We start from the raw sequence: 23035 nt of genomic DNA on the forward strand, positions 1-23035 counted from the left end.
CTCTGAGCATGTCCTGACTTTCATAAGCAAGATTCTTGCAGCCAACAGCTCCTTACTAGTGTCCTTAGTGGTCTTGCTAAGTTAACATGAACTCTTCACTAAGGCTTTCTGAAAAAAAAACAGCAACATCTGAGCAGAGCAAGAGGGAAGGAAGGAGAATTGTCAGTATTCTTAGCACTATAATTCATAGAATCATAGAATCAACCAGGTTGGAAGAGACCTCCAAGATCATCCAGTCCAACCTAGCACCCAGCCCTAGCCAGTAAACAGACCATGGCACTAAGTGCCTCAGCCAGGCTTTTCTTGAACACCTCCGGGGATGGTGACTCCACCACCTCCCTGGGCAGCCCATTCCAATGCCAATCACTCTCTCTGCCAACAACTTCCTCCTAACATCCAGCCTAGACCTCCCCTGGCACAACTTGAGACTGTGTCCCCTTGTTCTGTTGCTGCTTGGCTGGCAGAAGAGACCAACACCCACCTGGCTACCTCCTCCCTTCTGGTAGTTGTAGACAGCAATGAGGTCCACAAGCTAGCACAGGGCACTAGGTACCAACCAGCATATTAGATGACTTCTTCTTTGTAGATTCTGGGATAAGGTCAGGTAGCATGGACCAAAGTTGGGATAGCTTCTGTATCTGGCAGTGAAAATCCTGAACTGCACGCTGCGTGTTTTCTCGTACTTGTGGCACTGCATTTTCATCTCTAAAGGCCAGTGCGTCTGCGCACCGAATCTTTGCCAATTGCATTGCTGATTGACCTGTGAAAGGGAAGATGAGTAAGAGAGTGTCATTAGTGTAACACACAGAGGCAACAAATTCTCATTACAACTTAATGCCGTCTACCCAGACTGCAGAGGGTCACAGGGAAGGGCTAATGGTAGCCGACAAATGTTGGGTGTATTAGTCACAAAACATTTGCTGAGTTCCATCAGAATGTCGTGACAACCTTCCCAGCTAGTCCCAGGGAGCGTCTGGAGTCAGTGGAGTTTGCCTCTGACAAGCCGTCACTCTGTCTTGCTTGAGCTTTATAGCGCCAGTCAAAGCAGTCAAAGAAGATTGAAGTGACAGAGGCCCACTGAGTAAATAGTGAAACATGCAGCACATCATGAAATATTCAAACAGGGTGTAAAAGCTCTAAATGCTTTTTCAGTTATTAGCACCTGCACTGGCTGCATGCAGCTAACACTAACAGCATGTTAATTGCCACAATTTGTTAGGGTACTTGTAGGAGAAATTTCAAAGGCCTGAGACGTTCTCTAGCGTGCCTTCAACTCCTGTCTTACCTTCAGCAACCCAGTCCTTCCTCCTACACTTAAGAACGTGTGTGCATATGCTTACAAACACACACCAGCTGCAAAGACTCAAAGCTCCTGGTCTGCGCACAAGGTGAGTTTCAGGACTCTGTGTCTTGAGCAGCAAACTGCTACACATCTCTTTGTTGGCAAAATCTACCTGAGAAAGATGTAATTACAGACTTAAATGTGGCTTAAAGACAAGTGGTGGTTGGTTTTGGTGGATGTTCTGCAGTCCATTTTGTATAAAGTTAATTTATTGGAGGGCAGAATACTGTTTTCAGAAACAGAATATGACTTTCAAACAACTCCAGGGTCCCCATTGGTCATACACAGTATTCTTGCTCCCAGTGTTCAACATATGGTGCAGTTCCATTTCAGATCATGAGGGTGTACTGTTCTAATTCTCAATTACATATGGCAGCAAGAAGGTTAAGACAAAAGTGATAGAATACCAGAGTGAGACTCAGAGGTGACCTCATTGCTGTCTACAACTACCTGAAGGGAGGCTGTAGCCAGATGGGGGTTGGTCTCTTCTCCCAGGCAACCAGCAACAGAACAAGGGGACACAGTCTCAAGTTGTGCCAGGGGAGGTCTAGGCTGGATGTTAGGAGGAAGTTGTTGGCAGAGAGAGTGATTGGCATTGGAATGGGCTGCCCAGGGAGGTGGTGGAGGCTCCATCCCTGGAGGTGTTGTAGAAAAGCCTGGATGAGGCACTTAGTGCCATGGTCTGGTTGAGTGGCTAGGGCTGGGTGCTAGGTTGGGCTGGCTGATCCTGGAGGTCTCTTCCAACCTGGTTGATTCTATGAATAATCATTTAATAAGGCAGACGTTTGGCCCCAGATGGTCTTTTCAGTTTTGTCCATCCCCAGTCATTACTCAAAGATTCAAAAAACTCTAAGTAAATAAATGGGAAGTAGTTAAAATTGTGTGCTCTTTAAAATGTGATGTTGATTTCCTTGCAATAGGTTTGCTGGAAGTGGGATTTAGAGTTTTGCTTTAGGCTGTTCTCTTCCAGGCACGCTTTTTGGGGTTGCAGCTGTGGCATGGCATTTAGTGTCGGTTTCAAGTTTAATTGATCATAAGTGGCATTATATGCTCTTCAAAACCTTGAAAAGATGGTATTTTGCTCTTCATTTTCAGTCATGCGTGTGTAATATCTGCCATAAGAACCAGAGAAGCTCTTTTTAAACAGCACTTATGGAAGCTTTTGCTTCTTTTCTACCACTTGTGTCTTTTACTGGCCGCAGTGACCAAATGCTTTGGTAATTGCAAGCTGTAAGAGCCAGCATCTCAATTAAAACAAAAACTATGGATTTTAATTGTTTGGAGATGGTTTTCTCCCTGTAAGTTGATTTTTTTTCAAGCAAACGACTTCACAGCCCTGGCTAACATCATAGCTGCAGCTCTGATACAAGCATTTCTAGGGCAACCTGCTAACGTGACTCAAGCGTGGCATGACAGGGCCATCTTCTGGGGTGAGGGGGGCAGAGAGGCTCAAGAAATGTTCAGTCCATGATTTAGCTGTAAGGGCAAGCACTGCAGTCCTTTGTGTAATATAAATTTTAATGGGAAGAGGGTGTCCAAACCCCTTAGGCAGATGTGACAGCCTTGGCCTCTGTGTGTCTGTCTTAATTAATTTTTAGTATTTACAGAACAGGATTAGATCATCAGTTTAACTAGAGTGTTTATGTCCAAAGGAGTAACACTGTTTTGTTAGGGTACTACTTGACAAAATGACTGCATTTTTATTAAAACCAAACAAACTCCAAACATCAATTCACTTTTTAAGTGCATAAGCCTGTGTATCTTCTAACATTGGAGGAGAAAGTTCAACCTCAGTAGTAAACAGTTTTCAATCTTTGTAGACATCTTCAGGAATCATAGAATCAAGCAGGTTGGAAGAGATCTCCAAGATCATCCAGTCCAACCTAGCACCCAGCCCTAGCCAGTCAACCAGACCATGGCACTAAGTGCCTCATCCAGGCTGTTCTTGAACACCTCCAGGGACGGTGACTAATCGCTTTACCAAGATTGCAGAATCATCAATTAAAGGGAGATCAAGAGAATAGCTTATGCCAGAAGATTCAAATTTAATAAGCACACTTAGGTGTGCTTATTACAGACCCTGAAACACAAAGTGTGGTTGCTCATATTACAGTTCTCTTCTCGGGCAGTAATCCGTTCTCCTGGAGTAAAAGTGGAACAGTTGTGTCTGCTAGCATAGAATCCTAGAATCAATCAGGTTGGAAGAGACCTCCAAGATCATCCAGTCCAACCTAGCACCCAGCCCTAGCCACTCAACTAGACCATGGCACCAAGTGCCTCATCCAGGCTTTTCTTGACCACCTCCAGTCTGCTTTATGCCTTTTCCATGTAGTGTATGACATTTTCTAAAAGCATCAGAAGGTTCTGGTTTAAATGGAACATTGCATTAATAGTTTCTTGAGATCTTTTAAGGCACTTTCTGAGGAGTTGACCTTGTTTGAGTGAAATAAATGAACATTTTCCACTGATGTAAATGGATAAATAATCAGTGACTATAAAATTGCACAAATTAATCACTCTGATGTAATTAGAGATTATACCTGATTAGAGATTATGCATGCAAGCATAAATGTTTTAAGCATGGTAATTTATCATATTATATTCAGGGCAAATTAACCTGTATCATACATAGTGTTCAACAGTGTCTACTGCTTTAGTAGGCAGTGCACAGGAGAGGTTCATAAAGTTGGCTCATATGCTTTAAAAGCAGCAAACTTCCCAGTGTTGGTTGGTCAGCCAATACGGGCATTTCTTTAGCAGGCTGCAAAAGGCAAACTGCTTTAAATTTGGCTGTCTGTCTGGGAGTACTTAGCATATTCCTACACTGCAAATATTTTCTTCTTTGAAATGTTAAAATTCTTTATCAGACTATGCCAAGCATTCAGGACAAAACTTTGCTGTTCCATTCTGGAATTCAAGATCATAGGGTTAATTTACCCCGTGTCATGTAAGCAGGCTCTTCCTTCTAATGCTAATGTACAATGGAATCACTTATGGGTCCTCACTAGCATCTGAGAGTGTTGGAGTCGCTTAGTACTTCGCTTAGTGTTACCTGAAGGGAGGCTGTAGCCAGGTGGGGGTTGTTCTCTTCTCCTAGACAACCAGCAACAGAACAAGGGGACACAGTCTCAAGTTGTGCCAGGGGAGGTCTAGGCTGGATGTTAGGAGGAAATTCTTCCCAGAGAGAGTGATTGGCATTGGAATGGGCTGCCCAGGGAGGTGGTGGAGTCACCATCCCTGGAAGTGATCAAGAAAAGCCTGACTGAGGCACTTAGTGCCATGGTCTGGTTGACTGGACAGGACTGGGGCATGGGTTGGACTGGATGATCTTGGAGGTCTCTTCCAACCTCGTTGATTCTATTCTATTCTATTTTAGTATGTCAAGAACTAGATATGTCTGTGCCTAAATAACACCGTCCTTTATTTGCTTTTCCATTGAGAAGCCTTGTGCTTTAAAATCTTGCTGCAAAACCACTTGATGAGGAGGGTATTACAGGTAGAGTAATGAGAGAAAATGGACATTGTTGTTTGGTGTTAAAATCGTGTATTCCAGATGTGGGCATTTGTTAGTGGGTCTGCTCTAAAATGACATGCTGTTGAATCTTTAAAGGGCTTCAGTTTGGGAAAGCAAAATATGATTGGGCAAATTGCTAAAATATTTAAAGTGCAGCCTGTTAAAGCTTTTACTGCGAAGAGCATCATGTCAGAAGTTGTATGTGGTAAAAGCAAGTAATTGGCTTTCCATACTTATGCCAGTCAGTCAGCATGGGGTTCTGTTCCTATCCCTTCTACTTCATTGCAGATGCTAATAGCAACTCTGATACTTATTTCGGAGGGGTGAGCCTGGAAAAGAAAAAAGCAAGCTGGATGTGGTGGTGTCAGAAAGGCCTGTTTGAAATCAGATGGTTCTCTGTGTAAAAAGAGTAGAGAAAACCTTCAAAACTGCACCTACCATTTAAAAATTGACTTTTTATTTCTTTTCAGTTTCTGTTTAAGAGTGCTGCATTGAAAGCATATTAAACTGTAAATACCCTTTTTTTTTTTTTTTAAACTCTTAGCCCTCTTCACACACAGCTCTTGGGATATCTTTTTATCCATAATTCATAATGTGCTTCACTTATGTTGTCCTCAACTTGTTTTTCTCCAGGCATGACCCCTTGTTAATTCCTGGCAACGAGCAGATTGACAATATGGACGCCAATGTGAAAAAGTATGACTCTACAGGGATGTTTCATTGGTGTCCAGCCAAGGACATTGAAAAGGTCATTTTGGTAGGTATTGATGTCGAGTTGTGCTTAAAAAGGTAGGAGTGATGTCTGATGGATTAACAAATGAATCTCTGCTATCGCTCGGCCCAGCAGAGTGAAATCAGAAACAGTGTGGTGAAATCGGAGGTAGCATTTTGGTTAAAGAATTATGATTATGTAAATCTGTATTCCAAGTGCAACAGTACAAAAATGCTCCAAAACAGAGAATTGCTTTTTCATAAGATGAACTTGGATTGAAAGGTGTTGAAATGTTTACATACCCCATTTATCTCTTCACACAAAGCAGCAGTGATTCCATACAGGCAAGTGTTGCTTTGCATTATCTCTTGTTTATTGATGTGAATTTGCTCTCTTAGAGCTTCTCTCTCAATTTCCAACATTTCAAGATGCCTATAGGCCAAAGTAAGTAGTACTGCAACCCTGCCTTCCTAGCACGTTGCAGTTAGCCTAGTCTGTTGTTGTTTTGTTTCTTTAACTGGAGAAACCATCAAACTGACTCAAGTTATTAAACATAATTAGAAGGCCTATCACAGTCTGTTTTGCTCAGTGAAAGTTTGTGCCACTTGTGTTCATGTACTCATACCTAAGGGTAACAAGAAACTGACTCCAGATCTTGTACGCAGAACTCATAATATTTGAAATGAACTCCCTGGTGGATCTTCACATTGTCGCACTTCATAAAGCTTTTCCTGAGCCTGCTCTCTTAGATTTTCCTCTGCTGTGGTTTGGCATAGCTGACAACAGTCATAGCCCTGGTTTTTATCCTAGCAATCAGGGAGTAGAAGCTTGTCTTCACTTTTCCTCAGGGTTTTCTGTAATAACTGTGATGTTGCCTTGAATTGCAATATTGGTGTTTAAACGGTGAAGCAAGTCAATTCTAGAGGCCGAGCTGTGAGTCTCTAGACTCAGTGTGACTGAGTTTGGCTGAACAGTTTTAAATAGTATGTATTTATAAGTATTCAGCAGGCAAAGAGTGGCAACCCTACTGTAAAACACTTTATGCTAGAGATAGAAATCTGCCTTCGTGCCCTGCAACGCATTTCAGCCAATAACTTTTACATGTTGTCCCATCTTGAGAAGTGCTGTGAAGTGCCTAGCTTAGCATCTCTTGCTGATGCCAGGTCAGTTTTCCCCCCTATTGGCCTGTGAATCTGCATAGTCTGACCCAGTTCCTTTGATTTCATGTAGTATCACCCATGAAGACACTGCTAGCAAAATGCTTCCCTACATCTTTTCAAACTCACAATCTACAATTTATGTCTATGTGCATATCCATGCAAATTTAATGCTGTCTTTTGAGACCAATGAAGTGCAAATTATTACGTAATCTAAAGATGATGAGGTGTGCCAGACATGCTGGAGGAAAGGGATGCCATCCAGAGCAACCTTGACAGGCTGGAGAGGTGGGCTTATGCCAGCCTCATGGGGTTCAATAAGACTAGGCCCAGGGTCCTGCATCTGGGTCAGACACCGATACAGGCTGGCCAGTGAATGGCTTGAGAGCAGCCCTGAAGAAAAGGACTTGGGGATGCTGATGGATGAGAAGCTCAATGTGAGCTGCCAGTGTACACTTGCAGCCCAGAAAGCCAACCATATCAAGAGAAGTGTGGCCAGCAGGTTGAGAGAAGTGATTTTCCCCTCTACACTGCTCTTGTGAGACCCCACTTGAAGTACTGTGTCCAGTTCTGGAAGCTCTGTTACAAGATAGATACAGACATGCTGGAACATGTCCAGAAAAGGGCCACACGGATGATCGGAAGGCTGGAGCAGCTCTCTATGAGGACAGGCTGAGAGCTGGGGTTGTTCAGTTTGGAAAAGAGAAGGCTCCAAGGAGACCTTATTTTGGTCTTCCAGTATCTGAAGGGAAACAAGAAAGCTGGTGAGAGAGACTTTTTAGAGCGTCCAGTAGTGATAGGACTAGGGGCAATGGATCCAAGCTAGAGCAGGGTAGGTTTAGATTAGACATTAGAAAGAAGTTCTTCACCATAAGGGTGGTGAGACACTGGAACGAGTTGCTCAGGGAAGTGGATGTTTTTAAGGCCAGGATGATTTCATCTGATCTACTGGAAACTCTCCCTGCCCATGGCAGGTGGGTTGGAACTAGATGATCCTTGAGATGCCTTCCAATCCTGACAATTTGGTGAGTCTATGATACTTCATAATGTCTCAGTCAAGATCTATGATACTTGATAACGCCTCTTCCCAAGATCTCTTCTGGCTGTGTGAGGTTCCAGCTGTATCAGGTAGGAACTTTTTTTGGATAGCACAATGTACTTCACTACCTGACATTTCTTACATAATTTCTTTCTCAAGACTTGGTCTTTATCTTGTAAAGTCTGAGTATTCCCAGACCCATAGGCAAAGGCATGGGAAAACTTAACATACTTCAGTTATGCTCATGTATTCTGCTGTTTGAAGGGCCAAGACCATTTTCTTGGTAGTGTCCACAGAAAAACTGTATTTTTTAGCTCATGAGAAAACTTCTAGCCAGAGTTCCCATTCTTCTTACATAATGAAACCATCTGCCACGTTTTGTAATCTGCATTGCACACCATCATACTTCTAAAATGTAGTAAAAGAATGTATGGAGTGGATAAGTGAGGGAAAATGTTGCAGTTTACCATTGTCTTAGCTTTATTTGCTGGGAAAACTTCTCTGTAGTGGTACTGAGTGTACTTGGCACTGTATCAGTGGATCTGCAGCATCCTGATGCAGAGCAATAATGCTGACTGGCTCCAGAAATTAAGGTAAGTTTTTTCTGATGACTGTTCAGTCATCTTGGAGTTTGAGGTGCCTGCTGAGCTGATGTAACCTCTGATGAAATTAATGCAAAAAAAAGAAGATAATTCTGGACATCATTCAGATGTTCTTCAGGAGACTTTTTTCTTCTATGTGTTCAACTCAGGAAGTCCACTTGGCATGAAAAGTTAGCCTTGGTCACTATTTTGCACTCTATTTTTTGCTTTCTGAGAGAAGCTTGTGTAGTACAGTGGACATCCACCCTAAAGTAAAACAGTGTAGAGTGTTCTCTGCTTCTAAGGATAGCAGGTTGTCATAAGACCTTTGAGAGAATATGGTCCTCAATTCACAAGTGAGTGTAATACCATGAAACCCTGGTAAGACCTTTGAGTGTTTACCTCTTCATTTTCAAGTTGATCCTGAAAAAAGTCCCCAGCAGAGATTCATCACCTAGGGCATGTTTTTCTCCTGCTTTCTGCTATCGTTCTCATGACTAAATGTGTTTTAAGTCAAATTCTGTTCTTAGGTAAGACTGTAGTACTTTGATTGTAACCCATCTTAATCCATCTATGTAAAAACATAGGATTTGCAAACCAGAGGGAAATTTTCCTCTGCTGAGGGATAAATGAGGGTAAAATGAACGACTGTTATCAAGCTACTGCTTTGTGCATGAATGGTATTGACAGTTGTGTTTTCCTGGTTTAAAACTCAATATGTGATTTAAGCTTCCCTTTGTTTCATTTCTCCCTTGTCTTTTTGCTCTGTTTTGGTTTTGGTTTCTTTTTAGACTCGAAGCGAAGCAGCGATGACAGTTTTAAGTGGGCACGTGGTCGTTTGCATATTTGGGGATGTTAAATCTGCTTTGATTGGATTAAGAAATTTAGTGATGCCTTTACGAGCCAGCAACTTTCACTACCATGAACTCAAGCACATTGTGTTTGTGGGTTCTCTTGAATACCTGAGGAGGGAATGGGAGACACTGCATAACTTCCCCAAGGTTTCAATCTTGCCCGTAAGTCCAAAGCTATGTTATTGATACTTTGTTATTTAGGACGCCAACTGGACAGATTCATACTGACTTTGATCTTAGGCTTTTTTACTTTTGTCTACTTAGAGGCCTGAGGACTTAGATTTTCCCTCTACTGTGTCTATGAAACAGAGCCCTGTGAGACCTTATTAGGAGATGTTTGGTTCCCTGTCATCCTCACTGGATGAATTTCAGCCGTTCTGCAATGTATTAGCTGCGTTACACGTTGAACATTCGCTGTTGCGCACTGCGTGTAACCAGTTCTGGTGCTGTGATATCCCTGACAGAATGACAGTAGTTAGTTATAATATGATTCATACCCACAAACCCCAAAAAATACCCCAGAAAAGTATTGTTGCTCTATCTACATGTCTTTTTTCAATAAAAACTTCTTGTAAGCTGGGTTGATTTATAAGGAGTCCTGCCATACTCGTGTGGAAGTGCAGCAAAAACTCAGCCTTTTTGAAATCAATGAAAAGCTCCTATTGATTTCAGTAGGGACAAGCAGTAAAACCATAATTCAGAGGTCCTTTTTCTGCTATCTATCATTAGCATTTGCTTATGTGCCCAAAATGTAGGAATGTGAGCTCCAGGACAAACAAACGAAGCCCTCCAAGACAGAGATCTTAGATGGTCATAGCTATAAATGACCCTAAGAGATGTAGGCAGGAGGGAAACAAGCCCATAGTTTAAGTGTGAAAGTGAATGTTCTATACATTGCAGAGTGAGGTTAGTTTGGATGTTTTTATCAGAATGAAAACTTAGGAATGTACCTGTTGGTAGTAATTGCATTTCAGAAGTGAAATAAATCAGTGATGGTGTAACCTAGGCAGAATAGTAAGGAGAACAGCTATAGAATGGAGAGACTGCCTTTGGTTTTTTACTAATTCAGACTGTAGGTCTTTGTTACTGTTTTACTGTTGGCCCTTAGATTTTGTCTTTAAACTGATTCAGTGGTGTCACAAAAAGTGTCAATATCAGATTTAGTCAGTTAACATCCCCCTGTTCCTGCCAGTCCCTTTTAATTCCAGTCAGTGTGAGAGCTAAAGACTAGGGAATTAGAATTCATTTAATAACGCTGTTGAACTGTGTAGCAGAATAGGATCCAACCACCACTTCCAAACTGTCCAGTACATAATGTGCATCCATAATTTAATGCATATTTGTAAAGTTTCAGTTCTGAAACACCGAGGAAATGTACACCACTGCTACGTTCCCCAATCAGTTTGCATCCAAATTTAGTGTAGTTTTGGACTAATTTCAACTTAAACAGCTTAAATAGTCAGTGAATGGACCTTTAAAAATGCAGAACATATTAGGGAATTTTATCTTGCACAGTAATCAGGGATTCTGAAGACCACAGAGACTTCATTTCTGCTTGCCTTCCCCTCCACCCCAGCCTATCTGGTTCAAAATGATTATATAAAGTTAAAAAAATCAACGTTTCTCTAATCTAATTATGCTAATTTAAAAGTCCACTAGAGTTTCTGAGATGATAACAGTAGGAATTATGTGTAAAGGGAAGCCACTCAGACTAATTTCCTACTTCTCTGCGCTTTGGTTTACAAGGCAGAAATTGCTGCTGATAGCTAATGGGGATGTGGCTACAGCTGAATATAAGATTTTTTTGTTTGTTTGTTTGTTTTAAAGGGAAATTTCATTTATAGTCTATATTAAAAGAAGCATTTAAGTTGCTGAGTAAACTGTTAAGAAGTAGGCAAATGTCAATTTTAAATATCCTCAAGCAGCCTTAATTCTGTCCCTTTGCATAAAGTCATTAGGAGTAAGCCTTTAATTAATTACATGATTGCATATTATTTTCCCCCACAGGAATCCTGCTTCACTTGGTGCACAGCACAGCTGCAAAGGGCAGAATTTAGGTGCCAGGAATAATCGTACCCTAACTTTTGAGCACTTTATAACTAAGTCAGATCTGTTTGACACACACTGTTTTCCACAAGGTTTCACGTCTCACATTATTGAAAGTAATGTGGAATAGTCAGGCTGGTATTTGAAACATCTCAGGTGGTAGTCACCGAATAAGATTTGAGCTCTGCCTTCACTTTGCACATATTAAATTCCCTTTTGCATTGACTGTTCTCAGGGGAGTTCAGATGTTCACTGTGAGTGATCAAGAGATGGAAGAGTAAGGTCTTGACTTGGTTTTATGAAAGTTGCTATGTGACAGAGGGGCAGCTTAGTCCCCTCATCATCATTAGGATCTTTGGGTACCAAACCATGTGAGGCAGCAGAGCAGAATCCAGTTTCCATTTCAAAAAACCAGTCTGGTTTTGCCCTGGATCTTGTAGCCCTTCTGACATAGGCTTGACATGCTGTAGCTAGCACTGCGGCCTGCTGGATGTGAAATGCAGGTGCTACCTTTAAACAAAACATAATGTCTCAGTTGTGTTAAGTGGCAAAAAAAACCCCACGGACTACCAGAGCATTTAATCTTAATTATTGCGTTCTCTGATGGAGAACTGGGGAAGCAGGGAATATTGCATAAGTTGTGCCCATTACAATGAAGTCTCCTTTCGCTTTCAAAGGGTTTAATCACCCAGCTTTGAAGGTCACTGTGTTTTCCTTCTAGAAGCAACAAATACATGTGTTGGAAAGGATTAACCTTTTTTGTCTATTGCTTCAGGTGGAAAAAAATAGCTTTATCCTGATTACATTTCAAATGTGCAGAACACATAATGCTTTCCTGTTTAAATTGCTCTTCCTTTGCCCAAGACCATTGTGACTTAGTAATAGATAAATAGACATTTAAAACACACTCCTTGCTATATTCAGAGAGCCAGAGGTTGCCACATGACAGCAACTTAAATCAAGACAATTTCAAGTCACCGATGAGATGTAGAATGCTGGCATTATTCCTGCTTCTTGTTTGTTAGTAATAGCTTGACTGAGTATTGAGACTGAACCTAAAATGCTGCCATCAGCACCAACTACCCTTTAGATTAGCACACATCTCCTATTCCCTGGCACATAGTTAGACCAGCTTAATGTCAGAGCATAAAAAAGATACTTGTTAAATAATTTCCCAAAGCTCCTTCTCAATCTTTAATTTGTTTTTTCTTTTTTCCCTCTCCTACCCCACTCCCCCCCTCCCCTTTTTTTCCTCTGTGCCGAAGGGTACACCATTAAGTCGGGCTGATTTAAGGGCTGTCAACATCAACCTCTGCGACATGTGCGTTATCCTGTCAGCCAATCAGAATAATATTGATGATGCTTCGCTGCAGGACAAGGAATGCATCTTGGCGTCACTCAACATCAAATCTATGCAGTTTGATGACAGCATTGGGGTCTTGCAGGCTAATTCCCAAGGTAAGGACTGCCCTATAATACTTCTCTGCAGTGCCTATGGGGGACAGGACCTGGCAGGAAGAATATCCCTCACTCAGTAATTCAAAGAGCCCTGCATCAGCTTGCTTGACAGTTAAACCTGCTGATTGGTATGATGGCTTTTAAAGGGACAGTCACGTACTTTCTCTGCTACATCACAAAGCACATCTTGCAGAGGGAAAATGAATGAACATGAAACTGGCATTTTTTCTCATTTTAAGATTTTCCTTAAAAATAGATAAACCCATTGCTTTCTCACCTGTCCTGTTCTGTGGCTTCCTTCAAAGGGCAGTTGCTGTCATACAGCCAAAGATGCTCCAGAATACTCCAAACTTTCCTGTAACGAGATGTCTTTTCTGTGTAAAACGCATTGCAAACACAGAGAAAAAGACTAATAGGAGCCAAAAAGTAAAATGAAAAGAGCAACAATTTAAATTGTCTTTACAATTCCTTTGCCTTCTTGCTCAAAAAGCCACTTAGACTTAACTCCGAGATGATTTCTTCCCGTGGTTTGCCATGTACTCATCCCATTTAATGACGCTGGACGAAGTCTTTCGGGCTTTGCTGGGTAGAGGACCGATTCATAGGTAGCCAAAGGCTATTTTACACCAACTGTTCCTGTGCAAAGCAGCTGCAAAGCACTCATAAGCACCCTGGCAAAGACCATCAGTGTAAAAGCAGTAATTTTCCCACCTCTGAAGGGTCTTGCATCTTATGCAGTTGATTTCCTACTTTGGGTAAACCATTAAGTGCAGCAGTAACTATTCTCTGAGTATCTAACCCTGCTATAAGTGTAGGTGTAAAAAGGACAGTGCTTTGGTCTGCAGTTACCTTGTGAGCCTCACCTCCCAAATGTGTATTTTCATGAGCAGGCTATTGGCTATTCTGTGATGTCTCTCTCAGTCTTCTATCACACATGTAAAATCATCAAGCAATACAATCTGCTTGTCTCACTCCTTTCCTCCCTTCCTTCCTGTTCTTGAGCATGGACAATCAAAGAATTCCCTCTTTCTGCCTTTAGTCAGAGGTTGGTGGTACTTCCAACACTTGGCTGTTGTATTTTACTTCTGGAAGTACTGGGGATCCTAGACCATCCCTGAGGGAAATGGAAGACCCTAGCACAATAAGAGTCTTCTGCACCAAATAAACACTGCCATACTTCAGTGTTCATCCTTGGAGGTAATCAAGACCTTACTGCATACAGGCGTGAAGATCCAAATCTGACCTGATAGCTGACCCTGCTTTGAGCAGAAAGTTATACTAGCCTCCCTCTGATGTCCTTTCCAGCCTGAATTGTTCTATGACTCTACATTCTAGATATTCTCTGTTCTAAGGTTCTGTTCTATCCTGGCTTATGCTACAGTATATCCCCTTTAGGAACTTAAACGTCAGTTGAAAGGACAAAAATCGTTAACCACTGAGTTTCATTATATTTATTTCACAATCCATTGATAAATTCTTACATCATTGCAACTTTTTGGATGGAAATCATCTTACAAACTGCTGCAAGAGATTTCATGTTGAAACGAATTTGAGATCTACATTCCACTGTGTTTGCAGGTAATATAATCTCTGGGAGCACTGATTAGGGAGGAGTTCTTTTAAAGCCTGTTGCTTCAGAAAATATTGATCTCCCCAGTAAATTCTCTGCTTGTAGTATCCACAGCTCCTGGATTGGTTGCATTGCTTTCAGTATAGTAATTTTTCTGAAGGGCCCTTGAATGCAATGGTTAGACTTTGAAAAGCAGTTAGATCAGTAGATCACAGTATCACAGTATCATCAGGGTTGGAAGAGACCTCACAGATCATCAAGTCCAACCCTTTACCACAGAGCTCAAGGCTAGACCATGGCACCAAGTGCCACGTCCAGTCCTGCCTTGAACAGCTCCAGGGACGGCGACTCCACCACCTCCCCGGGCAGCCCATTCCAGTGTCCAATGACTCTCTCAGGGAAGAACTTTCTCCTCACCTCCAGCCTAAATCTCCCCTGGCGCAGCCTGAGGCTGTGTCCTCTCGTTCTGGTGCTGGCCACCTGAGAGAAGAGAGCAACCTCCTCCTGGCCACAACCTCCCCTCAGGTAGTTATAGACAGCAATAAGGTCCCCCCTGAGCCTCCTCTTCTCCAGGCTAAACAATCCCAGCTCCCTCAGCCTCTCCTCGTAGGGCTGTGCTCAAGGCCTCTCCCCAGCCTCGTCGCCCTTCTCTGGACATGCTCAAGCATCTCAATGTCCCTTCTAAACTGGGGGGCCCAGAACTGAACACAGCACTCAAGGTGTGGTCCAACCAGTGCAGAGTACAGGGGCAGAATGACCTCCCTGCTCCTGCTGACCACACCATTCCTGATGCAGGCCAAGATGCCACTTGCTCTCTTGGCCACCTGGGCACACTGCTGGCTCATGTTCAGGCGGGTATCAGTCAGCACCCCCAGATCCCTCTCTGTCTGGCTGCTCTCAGCCACTCTGACCCCAGCCTGTATCTCTGCATGGGGTTGTTGTGGCCAAAGTGCAGCACCCTGCACTTGGAGCTATTGAACCCCATCCCATTGGACTCTGCCCATCTGTCCAGGCGGTCCAAGGTCCTGCTGCAGAGCCCTTCTGCCCTCCAACTCAGTCACATCTGCCCCCAGCTTGGTGTCATCTGCAAACTTGCTGATGACTGACTCCATGCCCTCATCCAGATCATCTATGAAGATGTTAAAGAGGATGGGGCCCAGCACTGAAGCACAAACTGTACTGGAACTTTTGTCCACTTTACAGCTTTGAAGTATGGTGGACAGAATTATCATCACAATTATACAAACCAGGTGATAGAGCTTTTGCTGGTCAACAAGTAGCATCCTAGAACCACCGCGCAGCTCCCTACTGGCAATTAAGTACCTTTAGCTACAGAGAGAGCTCTCATTTTACTCCTGCTTAGACCTCTGTGTATTAGTTGACATATTTAACCAGCCTAACACATTAGTTGGTCCAAATCTTAAGTATTGCCAGTGTGAATTACTCTAGCTCTAAGTGCATCATGTAGAATTTAGACATTCCTCAGTGATACTGTTCTTGGAGTGTTTTGTGCTGTTCTTTTATGTGACTCTTAGTAGAGAATAGAGGGAGCATTGACATTAGAAAGCCTGAGTTTGTGGAAGAATGTCACTTGACCTGAGACAGGGTGTTGAAAAGAGAAGAAACAAAACAAAATATGTCAGCAGCCTGAGAAGCATACAGGCTAAGCTGTGAGGGGTTTGATGAGGAATTAACAGTGTAATCTTACCCTTGCTATTTTAAGTGATAAGATAGTATGATTCAGTCATCACTAAGCAGTGGAATCTCATATGCAAAGCTGATAATAATTTATGTTTATGCCTCTGAAAAAGGACAAATTACAGTTGTTTAATTGATAAGTTATCAAATGCACAAGGATCATTCCAGTTTTTATCTGTGCTTATTTTACTCTGCTGTCAGACAAAGATGACACCAGGACAAGAAGTGCACCATAAAAAACAGGATGCAAATTTAACCATCAGATAAGCCATAGTCATTGGCCAATGCTGAAGTGCTTTGTTCTAGGTTGGTAGCAAAAAGAGAACCCATAAATTTGGTGATTTCATTCCCTTTTCCTTAGGACCTCACCCTCATCACCTGTTTCAAAGTTAAAGTCACTTCTAGGCATAGACATATAAGCATTCATCAATAGCCAACCCTCTGTATCCATCCAAACATGCCATTTCCAACCAGGAGCATACTGTTACACCAACAAATGACCCCAAGTGCCGGCTGGGAGGAAAAGCCTTGTAGAAGAAAGAGAAAGGTGGATGTGTGAGAGTGGGCTTCCTGACTGGGAATGTTCTGTAGCAGTGTAGGGCTTCCAGTTCTCCAAGTAGTTAACTGCAGAAAGAAAGTCTAATGTATTGGCCTGGTTTATGTAACAAAGGGTTGTCTTGTTACTGGTAGAAGACACAGCCACCATTCTCATGCAGGAACAAAGGTTTCCTCATGCCTTCTCATAGCATTGATGTGTTCCTAGGCTTTTGCACTGAGTAGCAGTAATTATCTGGACCTTCTAGAAGTAGTGTAAAAAAACTTTGGTCCTCTGGTCTGCCTGCTTTGAGTCCTAACTAACCCTGCTGGAATTGCATCTTAACCACACAGAGTGCTCTGCCTTGACCTACTGCAGGAAGAAAAAAACAAACAAACAAAACCCCCAAAAAACAGAACCTGACAGTTTAAGGCACAAAGCCCACAAATTATTCTGGGCTAGAGCTTACAAAGGTCCCTGGAGTACCCAGAGTGTATGACAGGAAACTAAGTTGTCAGATCTGTGCTCACCGTGAGCTGTCTATCAGTGTATCACCAAACACATGACTATGCAAAACTATGAATGCAAACAGGGTGCCTGCCTTAGAAGGAGAAACTTACTAACTGTTCTGGCAGGATTTGCTGTAAGAAAAGGAAACTCCCTCAAATTAGACATCTGTTGTTGAAAGTTCTGATGTTGAAAGCATTCTCATGGCTGTCTGTGTTGAACCTTTCAAAGGCTTGCTAGAGATTGGCGGTGCAGACTGAAAGTGAACTTTTGGAAATCATCTGGGCAGCTCACTGCAAGTTCAAACCAAGGGCAGAAAGGCCACAATGAATCCAACTGAGGCTGCAGCAAACTGTCATTTTCTTGAAGGTATCACAGCTTTTGAAATACAAAATGCTGTGAAGTGGAAGCTGGCCCCACCTCTTCACAACAGCACTCAGAAACTCAGTCAGATGTCTTATTTGTGGCAAGGGAAGTGCTGGTTCTATCTTGCCATCCCTCATATAGATATTGACCGATTATCTTGTTGGAAAGGCTTGTAAAGATCTTTGTGGTAGAGAAAAAAAGGTTAACCTTAGGTAACCTGGGGTAATCCTTCCTGTTCCTCATTCTGTCCCCTCAGATACAAAGTGAGCTAATTTGATCAAGAAGTATTGATAGCCAGGAAGATTAAGTCTGGGATGGGTTGTGCTTTGGCAGTTAGACTGGGAAAGCTCCAGTAGTTCTCCCTCCCTCCGTTCTGTCGACCTTTGCGCCATTGCTCCTTCAAGTAGCATCTCCTGACAGCTCCCATGCAGTTTTCCACGTTTCTTGTCTTTTCTCTCAGAGCCTTACATTGTGGGAATTTTACTTATTTTACCCACGAGCTGAATAGGGCCCAACACAAAATATTTTTCTTCAGTTAAAGCAGAACTGCTCTTTGGCTTCCTTCCCAAGCCCCAGAAAGACAATTATACTTAACTGTTTAGAGATTTATAAATACTCTGCCAGAGCAGCCTCTGGGTAGTAACTTTAGATAGCCAGCTCAATAATTTTCTTTTATTGGGTGGTGATTTAGATCTTACTTTGAATCCTATAGAATAAGAGCAGTACATTTCATTAAAAACCACTTACTAAACAATAAAGTAAAGCGATCTTACGGCTCCAAGCAGGTCTAATGTACAGAAAGGGGAGGCTATACAGTAACATTTTTTTCCATGGACATTAGAAGACAGATCACAGTACAGCAGAGTAGATGTATTTCAGCATAGTAACAATTGCAGCTGTTTTCTAAATTGCTTCAACTTATGAGAATTTTCCCCGGGAACTCTTTTTCAACACATGAGAGATCTTTTTAGGGCCTTCATTTACAGTTCTTGTAATAGATCCTCTAACTAGAAAGAATAAAGAGAAGAAAATAGAGAGAGGATGAACTCCTGGGTAGTACATCTCATACTTCATGGCAGCATTCTTCGGTGGAAAATCCTAAAAGATAAGTAAACACAGTCAGAATTTTACACATTGACTTTCAAGTGGTAACGTACTACACCAGCTAAAATAACCTTGTACAAGTTTAGCTTTGTTTGATCCAGGCCCTTTAAAAGTCACCTGTGGCTTGGTCATACCTTTTTTGTTTGAACCAGCTTAAATTCAGTCAGGACAAAACCAGTTTGCCACTGATTTTCATTTGATGTATTTCACACTGTGTTGATTCGTTCTCAAATTGCTGTGGCTTCTGATGGACTTAGTTTGGCAATCTGCTGCAAGAAATCTCCTGTTAGGACAAATTTGAGGTCTATATTCCACTCTGTTTGCAGGTAATGTGTTCTCTTTGTTTTCCCACACCTCTACCAAGCAATAATCCTTGGCTATTTTATCTCTGAAGGGAGCAATGGAGAGAGAACAGCAACAGTATTATCAGGCCTGGAAATTAGAGAAAGTTTTTAAACAGAAAAAAGGATAAATCCTGTCTGAAATGCTTGGTTGGCAAAGGTTTTGTGTCACTTACAGAGATAACTCTACTGTAATGCTGTTCAAGGCATTTAGTCAAAACAATCCTTTTCTTCCTGAAGGAGGGGAGTTTGGTGAATCTCACTTCTCTTACTTTACACTGATAAGGTAAAGTTGTTCAGTGAAGATTTCAGAATATAGGTTTGATTATCATAGAGGCAGTTAGGCTATTATGGAAGCTAATATTCCCTGGCAACTTCATCGCTGTTCTCTACATTTAATTTGTTCTAAATGCCTGAAAATATAGAAATCAAGAACATTGCTTTCACATGCAGCAAATCCATCTCTTCTTAAACCATAAGTAATAGCAATAATATCAGAGTTTAAGGACTTAGTTAACCTCTATAGGAAAGCATATAGAAGTAGAGTGCTAAGTCCTGATGTAATAGTAAAAATAAAAGAACAATGAATGCTGACAGGATTGCACCTGCTTAAGGATGCTGTTAGGACATAGAATCACAGAATCAGCCAGGTTGGAAGAGACCTGCAAGATCATCCACTCCAACCTAGCACCCAGCCCTAGCCACTCAACCAGACCATGGCACTAAGTGCCTCAGCCAGGCTTTTCTTGGACACCTCCAGGGACGGTGACTCCACCACCTCCCTGGGCAGCCCATTCCAATGCCAATCACTCTCTCTGTGAAGAACTTCCTCCTAACATCCAGCCTAGACCTCCCCTGGTACAACTTGAGGCTGTGTCCCCTTGTTCTGTTTCTGGTTGCCTGGCAGAAGAGGTCAACCCCCAGCTGGCTACAGCCTCCCTTCAGGTAGTTGTAGACAGCAATGAGGTCCCCCCTGAGCCTCCTCTTCTCCAGGCTACACAACCCCAGCTCCCTCAGCCTCTCCTCATAGCGTTTGTGTTCCAGGCCCTTCACCAGATTCATCACTCTTCTCTGGACACCTTCCAGCACCTCAACATCTCTCTTGAATTGAGGAGCCCAGAACTGGACACAGCACTCAAGGTGTGGCCTGACCAGTGCTGAGCACAGGGGCAGAATAACCTCCCTTGTCCTACTGGCCACACTGCTCCTGATGCAGGCCAGGATGCCATTGCCTGTCTTGGCCACCTGGGCACACTGCTGGCTCATCTTCAGCTACTATCTGCCAGTACCCCCAGGTCCCTTTCTTCCTGGCTGCTCTCAGCCACTCTGTCCCCAGCCTGTGGTGCTGCTTGGGGGTTGTTGTGGCCAAAGTGCAGTACCCTGCAATTGGCCTTGTTAAATCTCACCCCATTGGCCTCTGCCCACCCATCCAGCCTGTCCAGGTCCCTCTGTTTTGGAGGTGCCTTGTATTTTTGCTAGTGTCTGTTGTTGTACATGCTAAAGATAATAGTCATAATAACAGAATTTTTTATTTGGCTGATTATTGTTTAACTCACTGAATTTTGAACTATTTCTTGTAGTTCAGTCTCTATTATTCTTCAAAAGCCAAGCATCCTAAGTAATGAAGTGAAAAATGAGATAAGGGTATCCTAACTTCCCAGAACATAGCCCACATCACTATTTGGTCACAAAAACATGCCGTTTTGGAAGATCAGGTCACTGTGATAAATAACTCTGCATTACCTTTTTGCAATATGCACATCATTCCTTATCCTGCTGAACGAGATGGATCAGCTGATAGCTGTTATTTATTTTATGGTAGCACACTGGAGCTCTAGATGGGATTAAGGGCTTATTGTCATACTCCTGATATATACAGGAATAAAATATGGCCTTTGCCCTGGCAAGTTTACAATCTGATGCCTTGCTTGTTCCAAGGCTTAAGTTATGTACTCAACGTTATACAGGTTAATAAATCTCTCTGACTTCAGTGAAACTATCCACCTGTGTAAAGTTAGATTGTGTTCAAGTCTTTGCAAGATTTGGGCTTAAATAAACCAAGGAGGCTGGGTGGGAGAGAGGCTGTTCACTTAACTCTGCCTCCTGTGCTGTAGAAGCAATTCATATCAGAACTTTGCTGTTCAGCTTTCACAAGAAACCCTTGACAGAAAAGTTCCCACTCAGCACCCTTTGCATTTCTTGCATTTTCCTTACCTCTAGACTTTAACATTAGCTGCTGGAACTTGCACACGTGGAGGAGAGTTTCCTGTCTCTCTTAAAGGTTTCCTTTGAAGAGAAAAAAATGACTAACAAAAGAGGGTTTCAGTTGTATTGCTTATAACCTACAAGTGTGTTGGGGAATGGCTGGAAAGGCATGTTTCTCTGACACACTTTCTCTGTATCTGAGATATGCTCTCAGTTCCTAGTCCACATACCTCTATGCTTCCACAATTGCCACTTTCTGCTTTCAAGATACTTTCTGCTTGAGCCAGAGAAGGATAAAACCAGGCAAAGGAGGTAGACAGTACAGCACATCAAGCATGTGATTTCCCACAAACCAGAAATATATTTAACCATCCCAAGACTGTTATAAATTCATGGTGACTCTCTTGTATTGTTATTTGCCGTTTGGCATCTTGCAAGCAGACCTCCTATTACAAAGGTGTGCTGTTTTGTGCATTTCTGATGCTGAGGAATAAAAAAACCCTCACTCTTTTTATGAGCATTAATTATACACCAGGCAAGGAAGCAATTGCCTCTGTGTTATGAAATATTAAATCAAAATGCTTCCTGTTCCCAGATGTCCCAGAGATAAATACAGCAGTATTTTGAAGCCCCACTTGGAGCTATTTTGCCTGCAAATTTATAGGTTTGTCTCCATTTTCAGAAAGCCCTGTTTTATGTGAAGTATAGCACTCTTGATAGTTTTTAAGGAGCAAACTCCTCTGGAGTTGCCTATGTAGGCAACAACTCTTATGTAGATTGCACACAAGGGATCTGAAGTTGAAAGGCTCCTTTAAGATGACAAATGGTTTGAAAGTGTTATTGTCTTTGATTGCATGCCTTACATCATCTGTATGTAGGAATAAGAGAGCTATACTTTTTCTTTAGCCATTTTATAAATATTTAAGTCCTTATAGTTGCCTAAAGATATTAAAGCATATTTTATACTAGTTGGAATATAAATATTATATATAGCACAAGATACCAAAGTAGTTTAATGAATTCATAATTTTCTGTTCACTTTTATTAGAATGTGTTTTATGTTCCAAAACTTCCCTGGAAAGAATAAGAGCCCATTCAGCTCCCTGACAAGATGTGAGCCAATAGTGGATGTCATCAAGGTTGCTTTAAACTATATGGGACTTGAGTTTGCAAGAGACACTGGTGGTGGAATACACTGCACCAGTCTCTGTGCTTTCACTTAAAAAGAAGTACTTGGAAAAAAAAACATTTGTCTTTTTAAAGTCTCTAAGAGCCAGTAAGGGTGGTTTGCTTCTCTGTCTCTTTCTTCAAAGTTCTCCTAGAAGAAGATGCATATTGCAGAAGGAGATTTCTAGATCAAATTACACCAGAGTACATTTTTTGATATTTGAAGTTTTGCTTCTAAAATAACCAAGCACAGAGTCTCATGAGACGAAATGGGTTTTATGGTGCCAGAAATAGAAAGATAGGTTGAGTGAATCTTAAAAGTTCCCAACAAATCAAAAGAGAAAAAAGGCTTCTAAATATTTCACAGTTTGACTATCTCCCAGTTGGAGTCCATGCTGGGTAATGCTTGCTAATTACCCACAACAGAAGTAGACACACAATGCTGGTAAATTACCTGACCCTTTGCATTTTAATGAGACAACAAGGATTTCATGAAGTGATGTTGTTTCAGTGGTTAATGGTGTCAGCAGTGTTGTAATTGTAGGCTGAGGCACATTAGCTGCACAACCACATGTAGGAAGGGTTTCTCCTGACAGGCCCTTTGGAGAATAGAAGAGGGTATTATCGTTAAGCCTATGGCATTTCCATGCTGCTAATCACTTACTTTATTGTCTTGTGTATCCATTGTCTTTCTTTAATTGCTTTTTAAATGAAAATTAAAAATAGTTCCAATGCCCAGGATACTTGTGATAGCATCTTGATTATGAAGATAACTTCAAGAAAATGGAACACACAGGGTAATAGATTACAAGATTACAAGATAGTTGGGAAGTTATATA

At 41.9% G+C, this 23035-nt stretch overlaps 1 protein-coding gene across 30 annotated transcripts in view; it reads left to right on the plus strand.

Annotated features, from left to right (window-relative positions):
• The window catches only part of KCNMA1 (potassium calcium-activated channel subfamily M alpha 1), a 416512-nt gene that overhangs the window by 348199 nt on the left and 45278 nt on the right, over positions 1-23035 (plus strand). For all 30 annotated transcript variants that reach the window (XM_064145471.1, XM_064145472.1, XM_064145474.1 and 27 more), the window contains 3 exons: positions 5490-5613; positions 9137-9361; positions 12511-12703. In XM_064145471.1, the coding sequence (XP_064001541.1) occupies positions 5490-5613; positions 9137-9361; positions 12511-12703 (542 nt within the window). The remainder of the gene's footprint in view (positions 1-5489; positions 5614-9136; positions 9362-12510; positions 12704-23035) is intronic.

This window comes from Pogoniulus pusillus, chromosome 6 (genome assembly GCF_015220805.1).
Source record: "Pogoniulus pusillus isolate bPogPus1 chromosome 6, bPogPus1.pri, whole genome shotgun sequence".
In the NCBI taxonomy this organism is placed as follows: Eukaryota; Metazoa; Chordata; class Aves; order Piciformes; family Lybiidae; genus Pogoniulus; species Pogoniulus pusillus.